The 20,955-nt window shown below is 38.8% G+C and overlaps 1 protein-coding gene across 1 annotated transcript in view; it reads left to right on the top strand.

Moving 5' to 3' along the window:
- ANKS1B (ankyrin repeat and sterile alpha motif domain containing 1B) overlaps window positions 1–20,955 on the top strand; it is a 757,754-nt gene that overhangs the window by 317,100 nt on the left and 419,699 nt on the right. Inside the window, exon 11 of the mRNA XM_034778452.1 lies at window positions 10,687–10,823. Within this exon, the coding sequence (XP_034634343.1) occupies window positions 10,687–10,823 (137 nt within the window). The remainder of the gene's footprint in view (window positions 1–10,686; window positions 10,824–20,955) is intronic.

Below are 20,955 nucleotides of genomic sequence, written 5' to 3'. Positions count from 1 at the left end.
TGACACTTGCAACAAGAGTTACAAGATTACTGCACGCACAGCCATCCAGCCGCACAGCAAAATAATACCTGGTAACAGTGCAAAACAAACAACAACACATAAACCAACTGGCATAAAACATCTTTGGACCAGCAGCTGGCAAGGCCATAAAAAAAAAGCCAGCCACACCAGTCAAAAACCACCAAGGTGGCAACCCTAGTTAAGAAGGGAAATAAACTATAGTGGCATGTCACCTTTTTATCTGTACAATTGTACCCACACTAGATGATGTAATGGTATAACTCTTTCAGAAGAAGTCACTTCCCTAGCTGGAATAGTTCTCCTGGTTGAAAAATTGTATGTAGAGCAGGCTAAACCTTAACTAAATTGATATGCTAGTCTTAGACCCATTTAGTAATGTTGAAGAAAAGTGTTGCACTGGACATCTGCCCCACTTCTATAATGAGTTGTGACATACAGCCTACCACCCTTCATGCCATGCCAGGCATGAACAAAGCCCTTCCTGAACCTGCTGTGGGGAAGGCAAAAAAAACCCAACTCCACCTAAGCCAATCTGGTGGTAAGGGAAAAATTCCTTCCCAGTCCCACTAAAATAGGGGCGGCTAGTGCAATGCCCACAGCAGGTCTTGACCAAACCTGGTATTTCACCATCTAAAGAGAAATAATAGTTTCTTTATAGTCAAGGTTGTAGTTAGGTTTTCATTATAAGCTTGATTTGACCATCTTCTCCTTCCATTCTCTGTGACTTTGACAGAATTCAAGTGGTCTGTCTGAAATTTCTCATGTATGATCCTCTGGCAAAGGAGAAAATTTTGGTAACGTTGGGCAAAATGATAAGATGTGACAGTTTGAAAAAATCAGAGGCATTTCGTTTTGGTAAAAAAAAATATTTTTTGCAACATTGTAAGCCAATGTCTCTAGTCTGGCTAAACTGTGCATGGCCAGAGGTTTGGAGGGGATACGTATGTGTTATGCTCATACAAAGCACACGGGATCTTTATAGAGGAAGGTAAATACACAATGTTTATTGAGAATACCACAGTTAGCATAGGTTTCAGGGTATGCTTTTTAGACACACACATACACAATCCTGCAGTGATGTTTATAGTTACCAGTCCAGAGTCTGGATCAATCTAGTGGCCACCCAGATTGGTCGCAGAGGGGAGAGGGGTTCTATCGGTCGCGATCTGATGCTTCTGGAGTGTGGCAAGACAAACCCAAAGTCCTATGGCAAAGCACCCTGTTCTTATAGGATTTCTTCTCTGTTGAAGCCTATGGATTCTGCTGTGTCACTTTGTGACCGGTTACTTCTTAATTGGTGTAAACATTCCAATACACCTCCGAGAAGGTCATCCTGTTCTTTGTTCCGATTTAATCAATTGTCTTTAGGGGTGCCAGCCTTTACCTCAGGGTCGTCAATCTGCCCTTCCTTATGGATGCGTGTTGATGATTCTTTGATGTCCTTTAAGTTTCTTCACTCCTTCTTCCTTGACTCTGGCTATAACAATGGCCTTCACACCTTATCTTTTTCTAATGCATACATTCCTCATTCACACAAACAGATTGAGAATACAAACAGTAGTATTTTATATTGAGCAAAAGGGCATTGCAAATTAAACCTTGCTAAGTTTTACAATCAATAACCAAGCCAATTTACATTGAGACCCAGGCCTTCAATGTTCCTCTAAGCTACTTAACATAGACACAATAGAGAATCCTGTCTCTTACGTCCCAATTTGTAATACATATAGGAAACCATAGTAGCTTTATAATTTATTCTGAAACAAAAGGATGACCATAATTAGTCATAAGGATTGTTCTGGTCTGTCATTCCTTTCTGCTATTCAAAAAGGGTGGCTGACAGGATGAAATCAAATCATACATTAATTCTCATAAAAAGAAGAACAGGAGTACTTGTGGCATCCGAAGAAGTGGGCTGTAGTCCACGAAAGCTTATGCTCTAATAAATTTGTTAGTCTCTAAGGTGCCACAAGTACTCCTGTTCTTTTTTTTGCGGATACAGACTAACACGGCTGCTACTCTGAAACCTGTCATTAATTCTCATAGTACATTATAAAATCCAGCTCCTACATATGCTTCCTCTGTCTTGGGGGACAGGAACACTCCCTATCCTGGTAACTGCATGTGGTGAGTGGATAGGATCTGCCACTGTGGCTCTACATCACTGGAGGATTCACCTATGATGGGGGAATCTCTGCTCCCTGGATCCACCAGGTTTAAGTACCCTTTGCTTCAAGGAACCAGGCCCCCCGCTGGCAAAGCAGCCTTAACAGACTAAAGAATCAGGTCATGTAACTCAAAAAAAAAAAAAAAAAGTTTATCTAAGAATTCTGCATTTGATTTAATTTTCTGTCACTGGAGATGATGCCTTTGAGTATTTTGCAGGTTTTGAAAGTTAATTTTTAAATTATTTGCTATAGATTTTTGCAGCACTTAAAAATCCCTGAGCTTTATGCAGACTTCATATAGTCTGCGGCCTCAGTGGGAGACTGTAAACTCCACTAGTTGATGTGAAGAATTTTTAAACGTCTCCAAGGTTCACTTCTAGATTTTAGTCTTTTAACTTCCTTGGTTTGGCTTTGAACTTTACAAAATCCACTGGTACAGCCTACAGAATTCCTTAAATCCGGAGCTTACTTCACTGGGTTGAAGGACTTAAAAGATTCTGAAGACCTAGAGTTTAAGAAATTATGCTGCTGTTCTACTAAGCAGAAGATAAATTTGACGAGAGTACAGCAATGTTAGCTAGTATATGATGTTGTTTAATTTACATTTACTAACCTGGTAGAGAAAGTTATACATTACATGGACTGTTTTGTTCTTGGCATATCTATAAAAAAGAAAAAAGACTAAGGAAATTCCCAGGAAAAAAATCTTAAAACAGAATTAAAATTGTAAAACCTGTGAGAAAATCTTACTAGGATGTTAATTATAAAAATACTTAAAATTCTAGATTTTTTAAAAAGCTTGTATATTTAGATAGGTAATGCGTACATCCACAGATACATTAGGTATTTTTTATCATTGCTATAAACACTCATGCTTTAATATCATAAACTGACAACTAACAGTATTTCTTTCATCTTCCTCTGAAGCATCTTGTCCTGGCCAATGTAAGAGAGAGAATACTGAGCTAGATGGACCACCGGTTTGATCTGATATGTCAACTTATATGTTGCCATGAAATTCGTAGTACAGAATCAACAAATTATGTTAATTTTGACTATGTATCAGTGGCTATCCCTGTACGTGTACAACAACCCCTTACACTTAACCAGTATACCAATGCACAATTAACCAAAGTACCACAAGACCCCTTATGCATTTTTAATATGAAACAAAACCTCACTGTGAATACTTATACAAAAAATATTAAAATAATGATATGTAAAGTCAAAATCAGAATTAAGGTAGCTGACACTTAACTATAACGTGAATATCTCAACCTTAACCAATAGTTACCAGACTTTGAAACGCTTAGTTGTTATTGAATTTCATCCTTATTTTAGAACTTTCAAGCTTCCAAATGTTTGGTTTATTTTATAATTGCAGTGTTTTTAGAAGGAGTTTTATTCGATAACTGATACTTGTTAACACAGAATGAAGGTTGTACACAGAGGCGTAGCGAGCGCCCTCCGTACCCTCCGACCAGAGGGGGCCCCGCAAGGAAGGGGGCCCCTAAAAGTGGCAAAATAAATACCACACTCCAGTTTCTGCATTGTAAGGGGCCCCGCCCAGACATATGTTTGGAAGGGGCCACGTTCTTTGTTGCTACGGCCCTGGTTGTACATATGTAATGTTGTCTGGAAACTACATTGCGCAGTTATACAGCAGACTGGATATAGGCGAATACTTCAGACTCTTACTTTCAAGACTGCTGAAGTTTGCTGATTACCAACAGCAATCATTGGAGGCTACTATCAACTCTGCTAAAGTAGATTAGGATGGCTGACTCAGATGACATATCTCTGGTTGCATTCTGAAATGGACTGCAAATAAAGCATACCTCATCAATGCTTTCAGAACAACAAAGTTTATCTATATATGCACTTTGCAAAATATTATACTATATACAGGGTAGAATTCAATGGCCCAGTCCTGCTCCCACTGCAGGAAAGGGGAGTTTTGCTATTAACATAAATATGAGCACAATCAGTCCCCAGTAAAATCCTAGATTGTTCTCTTTGGGGGACGTTTTGCAATACAATATCAATAGGATGTTCTATTTTTTAATTAATTAGTGATGTAATCAAACATTTTGGCATCTGTAAGCACATTCTGTGCTCTTCATTCACCTTCTAGAAAGCTAAAACTAGAATACAGAGACAAGGAAAATGTGCAAGGTTATAAAATGTCAGTTGTAGACACTGCAAACATGCCATGTAAACATGCAAAAGCCAGTGCAAAACACTCATAATTTTGAGGTTACAAAAAACAAATATAGGATAAATAACTGTAGCATTGTTTTGGAAAGTTCTATTAGGCATCTACTGCTTGCAGAGGCAGAGTACCAAAAGATTATTCAGGAAATAGTGAAAATGAACAATCATCTCTCATTAGTACTTAATGAGAGAGGTCTTTCCAGACCGTTGTCTGGCACTGCTAGGGTTATGCAAATTTGAAAAAATTGCAAGGTCTATTTTTGCAGGTGGGTGATGAGAGGAAATAAAAAGTTGATAATCATCATACCCAAACTCTCACAGATGATGCAGAAACAACTAACCAGACTCCCTGCTGCCACTGGAATGCACTTCACTAGTAATTAATTCCAAACACTATCTCAAAATAGCTACCAGATCCAATACCAAGCTGGTTATAGCTACAAGTGCTTTCAACAAAACAGTTGCAGCTATATATTTACTATCCAACTAGGAACAATGCTAATTCAGGTTTAAGTACATAGGAAACAAAAGAAATTCAAGAGAACAAATACATGTAGTTTGGTGCAACCTGTTCTTCCCACATATCGAGTTTAGCTACTCACTGATGCTATGCCTGAGTCTTCAATGTGCTCTTTTTGCATTTTCTTGAGTAATGTTTCTGGTGTCTTTAGATCCTAAAATATGTAATTTGTCCCCATCTTTAATTCTGAGTTTTGTACCCTGGGGGTAGCTATGCATTGATGGTGAGGGGAGGATGAGGATTCACCTATGGGGTTCTGCTAAGGAAGGACAGCTTTTAAGTCTGAAGCCCCGCACCGGTGGAGTCTGCCTGGAGGAGGTACTGAATCAGTGAAACTTCCACCAGTTTGGGAACTGCTCTGCCCAATTTTGAGCCTGTGCTTGCTGGCTCCAGCATCTTCAGTGGCTTGGGCCACTGTGTCTCCATTCCAAGGTGCTTACTATTGCTGGTAACAGCAATCTGGCTTGCCTAATGGATCCCAAGGGATAAATCGAGCCCATGTTGTATGGGACTCCCACCATTTTTTTTTCCAGGTAAAACACATTTTTAAACATAGTTTTGTTTGAGTGCAGAATCCTGTTCTTTTTAATCACTGGTGCACTGAAGTCATAATTTTACTCATTTTCCCTTCATAGCTGAATGTGCAATTCATTGATGTCTATGGAAGCCTTCATTATTGAAGGGAGTGGTTTCATTTTAGCCTTCACTGTGCTTTGTCAATGACTTCATAAAATAGTGGTAATTTTTGTACTCAATTCCTATAGCACTATTCAGATAATTGTGTTGCAAATCATTAAGGCGAAAGTTTGTGATAAAATCTTTTCAGCGCTAGTGTGGTTATTTTCTTTTTTTTTAATTTTTAAAAAAATCTTATGACTGCCTTTGTTCTGCAACATGCTGAGTATCAGGAATATGTAATTTCTAAATCTAAAATTCAGATGCGATCTAAAATGTACACAAAACATATATGGCCAGATTCACCAATATACTTTAGTTGTTTTATACAACTCCAGAGTCAGTGTGACACAAAACAGCTGGAAACCTGCTACCAGCTAAACCATATTTACATCTGATTTGTGTCACTAAAACAGCACACCTCTGGCCCCAAGATGCTATATTTAAAAACATCAGTACAAAGCTGTGGAGAGTGTCTGATTTTAGCAATGTTGTTTGTCAAATATTTACTGAATTGGATAGGCATTTTTTTAAACAGTAGATTCAGGAATACTCAAGTGCAGCATTGTGTTTTAGAAAGGGCCTAGCATTCTGCTTGGTACTGGCATACTTGTTGCCTACTTAATAATAATAATTAACAATATAATAAATAGGCACTATATGAGTGCAATGCTATCTGTCATTTAGTTATCTTGAAATACTTGGCAAAGATGAGAATGACCTTCTGGGTCAGGAGATTTTCAATGTACAGTTGTTCCCCCAAGTACATGAATAATGGAATGAAAATAAAAAACTGCTTCTGTATAAATTACATTAATACTTTGTGTACTACTGTTCATACAATAAGTTTTCTTTCTTCTAATATTGTAGCACATAAAAGGACACAGGCATCAGTGAATTCATGTTTTAATTGAAGTTGTAAGGTCTGGTTTCCACTTGCCTGATTTCTTTATAATTCTAATTAAACCATTAATGTGTTGATGTTTTCTTTTCATGTGTAACAGTTCATTTACATAGCAAGGGGAGAACAACATAGTTTGCAGCTGTAATAAAGAAGGCAAGCTATTTTTGATTTTTGTCATTCTGCTTTTTATAATTTTTTGGGGACAAATGTAAATTTTCCTAGATATAAGCAACCCTAGTAGGTGTAAACACTAAGCAGTCACCACTAGTATGAATGAGACCTCCATTCCCTCCCATGGCTTTTATTTCCTGTTGATCTCCTGGTAGCCTGTAAACTCTAGAAAAGGGTCAGAAATATTTCTCATATTGTTTATCATTGTCGTAATAATAAGTAAGTTCCATCTTCAGTTAGACCTTTGGAGATAGTGGCCAAGATTTTCAAAAGACTGAGCGCCTATATCTCAGCTCCTAAATTACTCAAGAATATGAGAGCTGATGGGTACCCAGTACTTTTGAAAATCAAGCACAACTTATTTAGGTACCTTAATATGAACATAGAAGCCCAACTGTAGGCATCCATTTTGGCTCCCAAAGAAACATCCAGCTAAATATTAAATGCTATTAGAAGGGCATTTAATTAAATACACCACATAATCCAAGTTTTATTTTATCCTAAAGGTCATGGTATATTTGAACAGATGTTGCAACGATTTGAATCGCTTGGGTATTTATCTTGCAATTGTCTAAATGAAAGGTACGGATGAAGAAATTAATTCCCAACCTTATTTTCTTATGAAAAGATTAATTATGGTATTAATTCTTGTATGTTTTCTTTGTTAGAGACATGTTAGTGTATACTGAGAACTAAACAATTTTTTTACGTGAACAAGATATCTGGATGACCATATTAATTATGTCTCAAAATTGTGAACTAGGGAGCAGAGAAGATTAGTGTCCCCACCTTTCTGCTATTACATAGAACAAACTGAGGTTATAAGGTAACTGTGTTGCCATAATACACTTACACTTCTGTAACACTTAGGGTCACAGAAGCATTTGACTTAGTCCTTCCTGACATTCTGCTTTTAAAAAAGCACTATTCAAAAATCAAGGTAATCCAGATTAAGTGGATTAAATACTGGTTAACTGACAGATCTCAAAGTAATTGTAAAAGTGGAATAATCATCCTTGGGAGAGTTTCTAATTGGGTCCCACAAGGATTTGTTCTTGGTCCTGTTCAATATTTGTATCAATGATCTGGAAGAAAATATGAAATAATTGCTGGAAAAATTCCCACATAATGATGGAGAGAGCTCAGTTATACATATAGATCTGGACTGGCTGGTAAAGTGGGTTTATTTGAACAATATGCTTTTTACCACAGCCAAGTGCAAGTTGTATATGTAGGAGCAAAGAATGTAGGTCATAATTAATTGAGTGGAGACAATATCCTGGAATGCAGTGACACTGAAAAGGATTTAGGGATAATGGTAGGTAACCAACTGAATATGAGCCCCCAGTGTAATTCTGTAGTTTAGAGGGCAAATGTAATCCTTTGGTACATAAGCAGAGGAATATCAAGCATCAAGGAGTAGGAAAGAAGCATTACCCCTATACATGGCATTAATGAGACCATTACTGGAATACCACATCCAGTTCTGGTATCCACACTTCAGAAAGGATGTAGAAAAATTGGAAAGGGTTCAAAAAAAAGTTGCAAGAATAATCTGAGACATGGAAAATGTGCCTCATAGTGAGAGACTTAAGAAGCTCAATCTATTTGTTTTTTTCCAAGAGAAGGTTAAGAAGTTATTTGGTTATGATTTACAAGTACTTAAATGAGCAAGAGATTTCTGAGAATAGATGGCGCTTTAATTTATCAGAAAAAGACATAACTAGATCAGGTGGTTAGATGCTGAAGCTTTCTAAAAGAATGCTATATCAAACAGAAGTTATGGACTTTATGCAGAAATTAGAGGGTGAGATTCAATGGTATGTGTTATGGAGAAGGTCAGATTAGATCATAATGGTCCTTTCTCTTCTTAATCTCTGAATCACACCATATGGCTAAATTCTGTGCTGACATGCACCCCTGTGCAACAACTCAGTGAAATTAATAGGACTGCCTGGGATGTAAATCAGCAAAAAAATAAATAAATTAGTTTCTTTGATCTATCTGGGCCTATGTTTATATATGCTCTTGTTTTAGAATTGTTTTTTAATAATTTTGGTTATTATTTTTAATGTAAGAAAATATCTTATGGGGCATATTCTCAGCTGTGCTTCTCTTCCTTTGTTCTGCTCATGTGTCACAAAGGGAGCAAAAAATTACCACAACCCCCTAACATGGGGGAGTTCATAGTGGGCACTGAGTCAGAAATGGCTTCTATGACACACTACCTATGACAGCTAGTGTGTTAGGGAAAGGGACAGAAAATGACTGGAGCATGGATTATCCACTGGAGGTTACTGGAACGCTTGGGGACCATTAGCACCTGGTGCATGCTAGCACAGTCCCCAGACTACTATAACTTTTCCTGGAACTGGCAGAGAATCAGAGACCAATAACTGGATCACTGTCAGTTTACTCTCCGGCTGCCAGCCCACTTTCCACTGGATGCAGCAGAGTCTGGCCCTACTGTTTCAAGGGTAAATTGCTTCCTTTTGTCATGAATTGCTGCACTGAAATTTATATTAGTTTGAATGTATTTACAGTTAGGGCTTTCTTAAAAAATACAACCTTCAAATATTTTCTTTGGTCCTATTCTCAGCAAACAGAAAGGGAAAGGAAATTAGAGCATTATAATTATGCAATAATTTATATTACAAAAGAAAATTAATTCAAGGCTTTTTATTATTAATGAAACTGCATACCATATACTTAAACTTGAAAATCCCTTTGCTACAGTTGAATTGGTAATGATTCTCTCTCTCTCTGATGGAGAAAACCCATGTGGTACATTATTATTGGTCATCTGATGATTGGTCATACGGTGAAAATAAAAAGCTGTTTACAATAAGGACATTGTTTATAAGAAACAGCTACATATCTGATGCTTTATTCCCTTGAGAAAGGACAGAGGGTCTGAAATGTTGAGCTGTTGGGTTTTTTCAGGGTGCTTGTATAATTGAAATACATTGTTTGTAGAATTTAGTATTTAAGAATATAAGGTATTCCAATAAACACAAAAGGGCCTGATTCTTATCTACACTACTTCCAATTTATGCTGCTCTGGCAGCATGAAGAAGATTTAAAGTGGGAATACTATATTTTTGCTCACTATACTATACTATATATTTTTGCTCATGCCCCTTGCATGACTACAGTGGTATAAACTGACTTTATTGGAAGTGAAGAATCAGACCCTAGAGACTGCATAGGTTTTACATATACTGTAGGCCTGAAAATTGCTTTTCACTGCTCTGGCCCTGTAAAGCAGATTTTAAGTAGGGGTAAATTACGTTTACACTCACTTTAAGGCTTCTATACACTGCCAGAGCAAGGTAAAGGTGTTTTAGTGTAATTAAGAATCAGGCCCTATATGTATTTATCTTCCTAGAAATGTGTTATTACATCGCTCCCCTACTCCTCTTAACAGGATTCATACTTCGATGTGTGTATTTTCAGTGGTGAGTCTGTAACATTAATATTCCCTAACCCACAGGAGCATATGGGCCTCAGTCCAACATAGCACTTAAATATGTGCCTAATTTAAAGCATGTGAGTAGTTACACTGACTTCTGTGGGACTACACAAATGCTTTAAATTAGACACATGTTTAAGTACTTCACTGAATTGGTGCCTTGATGGTCTTATTACAGCAAAGCTGAACAAAAAGCAATATGACCTGCAGTTGATATTTAGCCTTAGATTATTCTGATTATAAAAGCTGTATTAGGAACTGTAATGGGTCATTCAGAAAAATGAATTAAACAATATTTTTTCATTTTGTGTGCACTAATATTTAGCTACCATAGGGGGTGATATACACCAGCTTAAATGGAAATAAAACATGTACTAAAAATATAGGATAAATATGCAGTATTTTCCTCACTGTCTGTGTTCAACAATGTTAATTTTTCAAAGTTGAAATATTGCTCTGTTTTCAAAAGTATTTTCTGATTTTAAAAGACATATACTGAACTAGAATAGTAGGTTCATCAAAATGCTATTTTTATTCACAGATAATGCACCTCAGGTAGCAATTACTGCACCAGGAACTGGTAACCATAGAAACAGCTCTACAGGCCCAACACCTGACTGCTCTCCTCCATCACCAGACACTGCACTTAAAAATATAGTAAAAGTTATACGCCCTCAGGTAGGTCATCAGAATAAACTATCTTGTTAATTGTTTCTGATTCTGTGAACAGTTGACTGTGTGTGCGTGCACATGTATGTATGCATGTACTCTGTCTCTAATAAGGACCTTTTGAATATATAAATGTAGATAATTAAAAATGGAGAAACAGAGAGCTCCAAAACATTTTCTGAACCCAGAAAAAGATCTTGGTTATACATGGTGAAATTAAAACCTCTGGTATGATGGTCAGAGAGATGTACAATGTGTTAAAATAATTATACAACTATTTCTTGTTATAGAATTAATGACAAATAAAATCTTTGTTTAATGCTAACGCTATATTTGGCTGCCATTAGTTTTCCTCCAAGTTTTTGTTCTCTTTTCATCCTTTTTCCAGGCCTCTTTCCCTCACTATATTTCTGTCCTCTTGATTCCATAACATTTTGTACATTATTTATTTTACTTTCTCTTAAATTATTGTTGAGTCTACATAACTTTAAACTTTTCCACATATTTCTAATTCTGTGTATAGAATAGATGAAAGGGTCTTATACCTGCTTATCACTACAGTACCTAAACATCTTCCAGTAGGGCATTAAGCAACATGACTAACATATGTCACAAGTTGTTTGTTTGTTCTCTCATCCTTTCTTCGGGAAGAAAAGCATGTGCAGTGGTGTGTCTTGCTTTGGTTGTTTTAATTTTTTTTAAGACACGTTGCTATGTGTCTGTTACAGAAGGCAAGGTCAAAGAAATGTCTTCTATTTTGAGTAGAAGGTGATGAGGTTTGTGATAATCTTTTAGTTTCTGGAGAATTCACTCCACAGGCTGGGATCAGCTCCTCCCCCACACCTAAATTCTGTCTCCCACATGAATGAGCTTTGCCCTTATTGTAGAGAATTCTGTTGTGCCAGAGAGCAAAGTTATTGAGTACAGTCTTCATCTCAGAGCTTTAGGTGGTCTATTAGCTAACCTGGGCCCAGGCAGTGCAGTGCCATGAAAATAAGGACCTAGACTTTGAACTTGATTCAGTAGTCCATGGGAAACTTGTGGAGAGAGCAGAGAGGCTGAAGACTTCTTGCCATGGTATATCATCACATTGCTATAGTCCAACTGAGAGGTGACACAGACATGAATAACTGAGTCCAGGTCATCATCCACCAGAATGAAACTGAGTCTCCTAACCAACTGCTGCTATGTGAGATAAGAGTTTAGCATCAGCACGGAATCCAAGATTATTCTTAAACTATGGATTGAACTGATCAATTGTGACTTGGTACCTTCAACCAAAGGAGATTGTACAATAGCTGCAGACTTTGCAATATGTTTTCCTCTATCCGCCAGCATCACCTTTTTCTTGCTTGGGTTCAGCTTCAGCCAGCTGCTCTTCAGCTGCTCTTCATGCATGAGTTGATGCCATCCAAACATTGGTCCATCTTGGTGGTAGTGGTGTGGTTGTATGTGATGAAAGATAGGTAGAGCTGTGTGTCATCTGCATATTGCTGCCACTTCAGTTGTCCTACCAATTCACCTAGTGGCTGCACACAGAGTTGGCGCTTCCACTAGGCGACCCTAGGCGGTTGCCTAGGGTGGCAGGATGTGGGGGGCGGCATTTCGCTGCCCTCTGCGGAATTTCGGCAGTGAGGGGCTTCTTCCGCTCCGGGTCATCGTCGGAAATTCGTCGCCGAGTCCTTCACTTGCTCTGGGACCCGCTGCCGAAGTGCCCCAAAGACCCGGAGCGGAAGGACCCCCGCCACTGAGAACGCAGCTTCAGAAGAGGAGCTGCCGCCGATTACTGTGGAGGAGTGCTGCCGCCTAGGGTGGCAAAAACCCTGGCTCCGCTCCTGGCTGCACATAGATGTTGAAAAGAACTAGAGAGATAATTGATCCTTGTGGGACTCCATGGTGAGGGTCTAGTGGTAGAGGTTCAGTTTCTCATCAGTACTCATTGGGTGCATGCCTCTAGGAATGACTCAAACCATTTTAACACATTACCCTGCACCATTTCCACCTCTCACATGAGAAGCAGTATCTCCTGGCTGACAGTGTCAAATGCTGCAGATAGGTCCAGAAGGATGAGAATGGATGTCTGTCCTCCATCCATTGACAGCTGGAGATCATCTATTAGTGCCACTATCGTAGTTTCAGTTCCATGTTCTGGCCTGAATCCAGATTGTACTATGTCTAGAATATTATCTTCTTGTCCTTTTTTGCCTTTTCCCAATTGTCTCCCCATTTTTCTATTTCTGTAGGCTCTCTTTCTTTCTCTATCTCTCCCCCTCTACATCACAGTACTATTGAAGTACCTTCTTCCCTCTTAGTTGTTTTTTTCTAGTAGGACGCAGGCAGACAGGCACTGGAAATACTGTTGGAACAAGTTGTTGTGTGATAGTTCATTGAAAATAGCATTTAAAAATCTGTTTTCATCATGATATTGCCAACAGATGGACCCAGAACATCGAATGGTGATGTTCTTGTGCTAGTTCATCTTGAATAGAGTTCATGGGGACTCAGGGGAGGAGTTGTTTGGAGTTAAATCAGAACCATTTACAATCTCAGTGTATATGGTATCAGAGCTGCTCTCATCCTACTGCAGAAGAAAAGGGATTATGGTCAGAACTTCCCCATTCTTGTTAGAATAGACAGTCAAAATAACTTTAACATGACATTTAGCCACCCTTTTTGCTATGTAGAACACTTCAATAATGGGAAGTATGTAACCTATTGGTCAGTGTGTATTTATGTATCTGCCTCTGTGCCCAATCCATCATGGAGATGGATCTGTTACAGCGCTCAGGTCCCCTTTCTCTTTTCTTTCCCCTATCTGCATTAGATTCCTATCTGCTATGTCCCCCCACCCTTCCTTTATCTTTCCATTTAGCTAATCTCCTCCCAACAAAACCCTTCCCTAAGAATTTTTCAAAAAGAAATTGTGGAACTAACATTATGTTTGCAAAACATCACTGTTAATTCTGGTTATATGTTTACTCCCTTTCCCCTGCCCTTTGTCTGTCTTGTCTCTGAAGATTGCAAGCTGTTTTGAGCAGGGACTATTACTCTGACTGTACAGTGCGTGCTTAGTACAATGTGGCCCTGATCTTGGTTGGCCTCTAGGCACTATCATAATACAAATGAACAATAATGATCATATATAATACACACAGATTAATTCATTTTAGGATCCCCTGCTACGGCTCCTTTACACCATTCTGACAGAGTAGAGAGGTTTTAAGGGGAACAGAAATAGCCTGCAGGGAACAGCCCGAGCACAAGAGTGGACTAAACGGCTATGCCACTTTTTTCCTCTTCTCTATCCAGCATAGGGACATAACAGGGGAGTGCCTGGATGGGGCGGTGAGTGCCAGAATGTAAAGCTCTCTGGCTGTTTTGGGCTATCGAGCTCCCCCAGCCCCTGCACTCAGAGCTGCTTTGTCCTTTTGCAAAGGCATACATCTGCCTCTGTCTTCTAGGAGCCCACTTTGCCACCTCCCCACCCAATCCCTTCTGTATCCTCACTTCCTTCATATTCCACTGCCTTCCCGAGTCCTCCATTCCCTCTAAAATCACCCCTTTAAGGCTCTTTTATTTCTGTTAGACTCCAGGCTACAGACAGCCTCCCTACGCAGAAAGTTAAGAAGCTGCCTCTGATATGTGTAGGCAGCAGAAGACAGCATCCCACGGATTCCTTTGCCTGCAGACCCAGGTGCTGTGAGGCCCTGATTTTCCTCTGAATCAAGCTTTTCTGGTTTTCCAATTTTCACCATAATCTATAGGCTTATGCCCATTGATGTCTAGAACATTCTTCGAAATTGATTCAAAGTTATCATGTTACATACAAACAAACAGAAAAATGGTATGAAGTTCAGCATATGACTGAGTGAAGATGAGAGCTGTAATTTTTTTCCCCATCTTATTCAGACAAATTCTGCCATGGTCTAACTCCATCAAGAATTACTTTGATGATTAAACTTTAGCCTGGAAAAGGAAGTACAGATCCCGTTCATGAGTTATGCTTCTATGAAACACCAAGCTGTCACTCTGGAGTGTTCCCCTCAGTCTGGAGTTACTCACAGTCCTTTGTGCTGAAAGGAATGATTGGAAACATTTTGTATAAAATGCCATGTAACATCAGAGTTTTGAATATGAATGTTTCATATTTGTGTGTTTCATAGCACATAATTGCTGGTTTCCAAACACTAGCAGAGTGATTCTGTAAATGAACAAAGTCCCACTTTTGAAAACTGCCATAACATAGCTTTTTGTTTTGTCTGCTTGATTTTATTTGAACCCCTTATTCTTTTATTTTCAACTTTGGTTTTGTTAGAGTGATAGGAACACTATCATTACACTACTCTGGCAGTGTAAGAGTCCCTTAAAATGGTCCCTTAAAATGTAAATTACATTTATGCCCACTTTAAGGCTTTCTAATATTGGCAGAGTGGTGTAAAAAGGCTCTGTTTAGACTATGATTTAAAGGTGTGTTGTTAGATTGTGAAAGATAGCTTGATCTAAGTAACACCTTTCTAAAACTCTAGAGGCCCTTTTGAGCTTTATTTTGACCACTTACCATGTAACTAAAGTACATCTTGCCTTGTCTGCACTAGAGCTGTAGAAGGTGTTAGTTAGATTGATATACCTTTAAATCGTAGTCTAACAGAAACCTAAATGAGACTAAGCCCACATGTAAAGTCTTATGTGCATTAGTCAGCACACTGAACAAAGTACTCTGGATTTACAGCAAGTCACTTGTTAATCAGCATTTGAATAGAGGTATGTCTACACTAGACATTAGACACCCATGGCTAGCCATTGCCAGCTGACTCCCAGGCTCTTGGGGCTTGGGCCGCGGGGCTGTTTAAGAGCAGTGTAGGCTTCCAGGCTTGTACCACACCCGGAGCTCTGGGACCCTGCAGCTCGAGCACTGAGAGCTTGAGTCAGCACTAGCCATCTGCGGGTTTTTAAATGCTGTGTAGACATACCCTAGGTGAGCCACATTCTCTTGTAATGATGTCTCTATAATGTTCCAAGACACAGATGTAAGGATCAACCATCTCAGCATCTCCTTTTGTGAATTTTTTTTTTCTTGGCCTAGCCATTTACTTATGGAGTCTTGGGCAATAATCATGAATTTCAATTCTGAACTCTCAGAGAAACCTTTTAAAATTCTTCATTTATTAATTATAATGTATTGACTGCTTTTTCTCTTCATATCTTGCTAAGATGGGTTTCACATGGCTAACTGCAGTTTTGGTTTTTGGTGTCCAAAGTGTGGACTATTTAAAAATGTCTCATTATCTTCCGTGAATAAATACTCATTTCATTTTATGTAAACAAGACTGTCCCTTGACATTGTCGTAAGTGACCTGGTATTCAATGAGTGGGTTTTTTGTTTGTTTTTTGAGGGGGATGGGAGGGTGGAATGAATTTCAGTATTTGTGACAGGTCACATTTGGATGTAGGGTTTTTTTATCCATCTGAATATTACTGGCTAAAATGGCCTTCCTCTCACAGTTGCTGTTTATATTGCTCAACTCCCAAATGATCTCCTAGAAGAATTCTTTTTAACATCTGTTCCACTGATTTTGGAAGTACTGTATTTAAAAGAATGGTAATCTCATACACTAGCAGCATATGGTGAACAAGTCTGAGTGCCAGCCATGGTCCGTCACAGCTGGCAGGGCTAGGAGCAAAGTGGAGGTAGTTTAGCTCTTTAGAGGAGAGAGCAAATTATTTGAATCATTGTAGAGCCTCTCTGGCTGACACAATGAGTGGCACTGATTTACATTTGCAGAGGAAATTGGATCCAAATGTTGTACAGGTAGATGTGAGAGATTCTTCCCCACTCACACAGGCATGCTGTAGAAAGGTCTTTAAAAATGGCCATGGGTAAGCAAAAGAGACATTAGTATCCCAGACGACCATTTTCCCTCAAAAAATATGGCTAAAGACTAAGGATTTGATCATGCTTTATGACACTGCACATATTACCATGTATTCTGGGAAATGACTTACCATGCTTTTCCATCAATATGTGGTAAGCCATTTTGAAGATGCAGCAATTATCATTAATCTGTGTTACAGTATAGCTTAGAGGTCCAAACTGAAACCAGAGTCCCATAGAGCTATGTGATAGAAGAAAGGAACTATTATTTACCCTATTTTACGGATTGGAAACTGAGGCTCAGAGAGATTAAGTGACTTGTCTAAGGTCACACAAGTAGTCTGTGGTAGAGCACATGACACTACCAACATCTCAGCTGAAACAGTATGGGTTGTATCTGAAAGATTTTTTGAGATGTTAGCAGCCAGCTTCACAATTTTATTAACAGATAAACCACAAAGATCAATGTCACTATCTCCCAGCACCTCAAAAATTCCTAGTAAATGTGTAATCTAGCTATGATTTTTTTTTCCTATTTGTCTGACATTGAGTCGGGATTACTTGCAGGCAAAGCTGCTGCAGAGAAAACTGGTGTTTACATTTAAATTTTTTGCTTGTTTCTTGCACTTTGTTTTTTAATTTTTTTTTTTTTTTAAAGAACATAATTTGTTAGATAGTGCTCTGTTGCCGCAGGCTGGTCATCCCATTCTCAGCATTACTCATCTCCACTGATTTCAACTTCCTTTAACAGATTGACCAAAAATCATAACAGAATAGCAGGGAACAGATAAGAAAGCTTTGTGAAATATCCAGTGGAACAGCACTACATGTGTGGAAATACTCTACTGCCAGAAGATCCATTTTCATAGCATTTCATATCACAAGAAAGAAAGAAAGATATCTACAAAGGGCCAAGTTCCGTGAGATTCCCATTAAAGTCAAGGTACTTAGCACCTTGCAAGATAGACCCAAAGCCTAGGCATGGATTTAGGGTACATCTCCACTGGAATAAAAGACCCACGGCTGTCCCAGTTCAGCTGACTTAGGCTTGCGGGCCTAGAAATTGCAGTATCACATTCAGGCTCAGGCTGGAGCCTGGGCTCTGGGACCCTTCCCCTCACAGGGTCCCAAAGATCGAGCTCCAACCCAAACCCAAACATCTACACTGCAATTTTACAGTTCCAGAGCCCAAGTCAGCTGAGTGTTTAATTGCTGTAGACATAGCCTTAGTTCCTGATTCTCAGACAGTCATATATGTTTATGTGGAATTATTTTTAAACCTAAAGTGTTTACCCAAATCTACTGGGAATAGTTCAAAACCTTCCTTATGCTAGTAATACTGAAAGTAAGAACGCTTTCTGAAATAGTCAAAAAAGAAATAACAGGTATGCTATTAATGTCTATTTAAAAAGCTAACAATTCGCATACATATGATTGCAAGTAGAACAAAAAAAACCTTCCATGGTATTCCAAAAATATGTATACGAGTCATATGTGTTTAGAAATAAAAGTATACTTTATAATATAATTAGTGGGGAGAAGTCTGATAATATCTCCAGAGCAGAATATTTAGAAATCCTTGTTTAGATACTCAGTGACTACTTAACACCATTAACTAAAATATTATTAATTGTGCATATTGTAATAGACCTTATCTTTTGACAACTCATTACAAAACATTATTCCAATTAGATGATTTTAATTAGAGCTGAGCAAATATGAAAATAAAAACATCTGTTCAGTACACAGTAGTGATGAAAAAAGAAAACAAGCTGTTTGAGTGCATTAAAGCTTTGATCCATCCTTGGTTCAGCAAGGAACTTAAGCACGTATCTAAATTTAAGCAAGTCTGTAATCCTCACTATTAGTAGTGATCTGTTTACAGAATATTGCTTCTAAATAATACTTTTCTCTTGTTGAAGCTGAATTGCCTCTCCGGAGCTATCCTGTAGTTTTAGTTTTCTAATTCAATGTGTACATAAGAGTCAGTTATTCATATCTCTATTTACAGTATATAGGCTCAAGCTTGTGCGGTACTGAGCAACCTCAACTCTTTGGAGTCTGATACTTGAGGATCAGGCTTGTTATAGGTAAATGGTTGAACAGTGGATCACAGAATATGTAAAAGCCTCAATTCAGTAAACATTTTTTAGTGAATATAGTGCATATAAAGTTTGTGAATATGGCACTTTCCATAATCTCAGAGGCTAAAGATCCACTGTTAATCCTAATCCCATCCTTTACAAAGGAACCAATACCCATAAAAATGCAACAGCTTTAACGCATCAGAACAAAGTGGGTGTCGCCGGAGGTATAGATAGTACAACCTAGTGGTTGGAGCCAGGAGTCTATCTTAGTGGTCAGAGCAGCACCAAAAGGAAGAGCCAAAGGTATGTCCAGGAGGCAAAGCAGTGGTCAGAGCCAGGAGTTCAGACATAGGCAGGGACTAGGGCTGGAGCAGAATTAGCAAGAATCAGAACAAGGGCCAGCCAGGAAGCAGGCCTAGTACAGATATAAATGTGGAATACATAGAACAGCCAGTGTGCTGCTGTTGCTACAGGGTCTAAATGATGATCTGTTGGCTCTTCTGACCAACTGGGGAGCACAGTCACTTAGAGAGCGTTTATTGGGCCCAGCTGAGCTCATTGGATTGCCAGGTACCTGGCAGTAGGTTGCATCTCAGAACTCATTGCTGCTCGCTGGCTGAAATTAAGAAATGAGAATTGGGGGCCAAGGAAGAGGAGAGAAGCATCATTTGTACCCTACTTCACTCCCAACCACTCGTGTCAAACAAAGTGGTGGTCTGAGCAGGGCCAGCACCAGCGAAGGAAGCAGGCGCCTGGGGCGGCCAATAGAAAGGGGCAGCAGTCCGTCCGTTGTTGGGGCAGCACATCCGGGTCTGCAGCGGCAATTCGGCGGCGGGTCCTTCAGTGCCTCGCTTTCTCTTCGGCGGCACTTAGGTGGCGGGTCCTTCAATCGGAGCCAGCCCTGGGTCTGAGATAAAGCAGGGGAGGAGGGAAGAACCAGCACAGGCTGATTGCTGACACTTGGTTACCTCATCCAGCAGAGGAGTCAGGGAGAGGAGGTAGGATAACAAAGAGAAGAAGCACTGTGAATGCACAAGAGTAGAAAGCACCGGGGATGCACCATGCACACAAAAATACACAAAGGGACAATGACAGCTGTGCCATCGTTGTGTGTGTCAATAACTTTCAGATGTCCAAGGAAGTATGCTAACACACTGTCAGGCCATCCTGAGGTCTGAGGACGTGTGGACCAACTGACTGAGCAGCATGCAGGAGGTCGCATTGTATTAATTCAGAATCTCTTTAGTAGAAACAGAACTCACTAGGAATCTTTTGATTAGCAATAAAATTAAATAAATTTAGTTTGAGTTTATTGCCCTTATAGTAGAGAATAATTTATGGTTAAAGTAATGCAAACGTTTATTTATCCTTCTTTCATTTTTTAAATTCCCATGATGTTATGAGGTCTCTCTTGTAGCTCCTTGGGACATATTTGCTGCTAAATACAGTATAATTACTGCCTGCTGCTCTGAATTAAGATATTAGGAGGCAAAAAAATCAAGATTATCAGTATGAATGCTGAAACTTGCTGCTTTTTTATCTTTAATTTTAGTCATATTTATAATTTGAGATAAGGTTATATGAAATTGTAATATCCATAGCCATGAAAACATTAATGTAGATAATTAAAAAAACAGTGTTTCTTCTACTTGTTCATTTATTTTGATGTTTGAAGAACTAGTTATCTTGGAAGACTGGTAGTAGGACAATCAAGTCTTTTCAACTCTAGATTACTCGTTTGAATCAAACTCAATTCAGTAGTGACTAAACGTTGTTGCCATCTGTTGACTATTTGATGCTCTCAGTCCAGATCCTGATAAGCAGATGAACAATTAATACACATCTTGCACTATGTTGCTGCTAATCTCAGTAATTAGGCTGAGAATGAAACAGGCATGTTGAAGCTTCCATATCAAAATTGAGGTTCATGGGAAGGCACAGGTGTGAAGCCTGAACCATCACTGTCTATGTTGTACCTGTTCTTTGGGTAAACAGGGGTATTTTCTAGCTTCTGTGGTATTCTGCACCTTTCATGAGCAAAAATTTCATTTTCTGATTATTTACTTTGTATTTAAATGGCAAGGTTTACAGTCTACCACTTTTCTCTATTTTTCATCTTACAAAATGCCCATCTTTTTATAATGTAAGGAAATATGTGACTGCTATTTAAATAGATGAGTTG

The sequence above is a fragment of the Trachemys scripta genome, chromosome 1, assembly GCF_013100865.1.
Source record: "Trachemys scripta elegans isolate TJP31775 chromosome 1, CAS_Tse_1.0, whole genome shotgun sequence".
Taxonomy (NCBI): Eukaryota; Metazoa; Chordata; order Testudines; family Emydidae; genus Trachemys; species Trachemys scripta.
The sequence above is the reverse complement of the archived record's forward strand: the minus strand, read 5'-3'. Positions and strand labels throughout refer to the sequence as shown.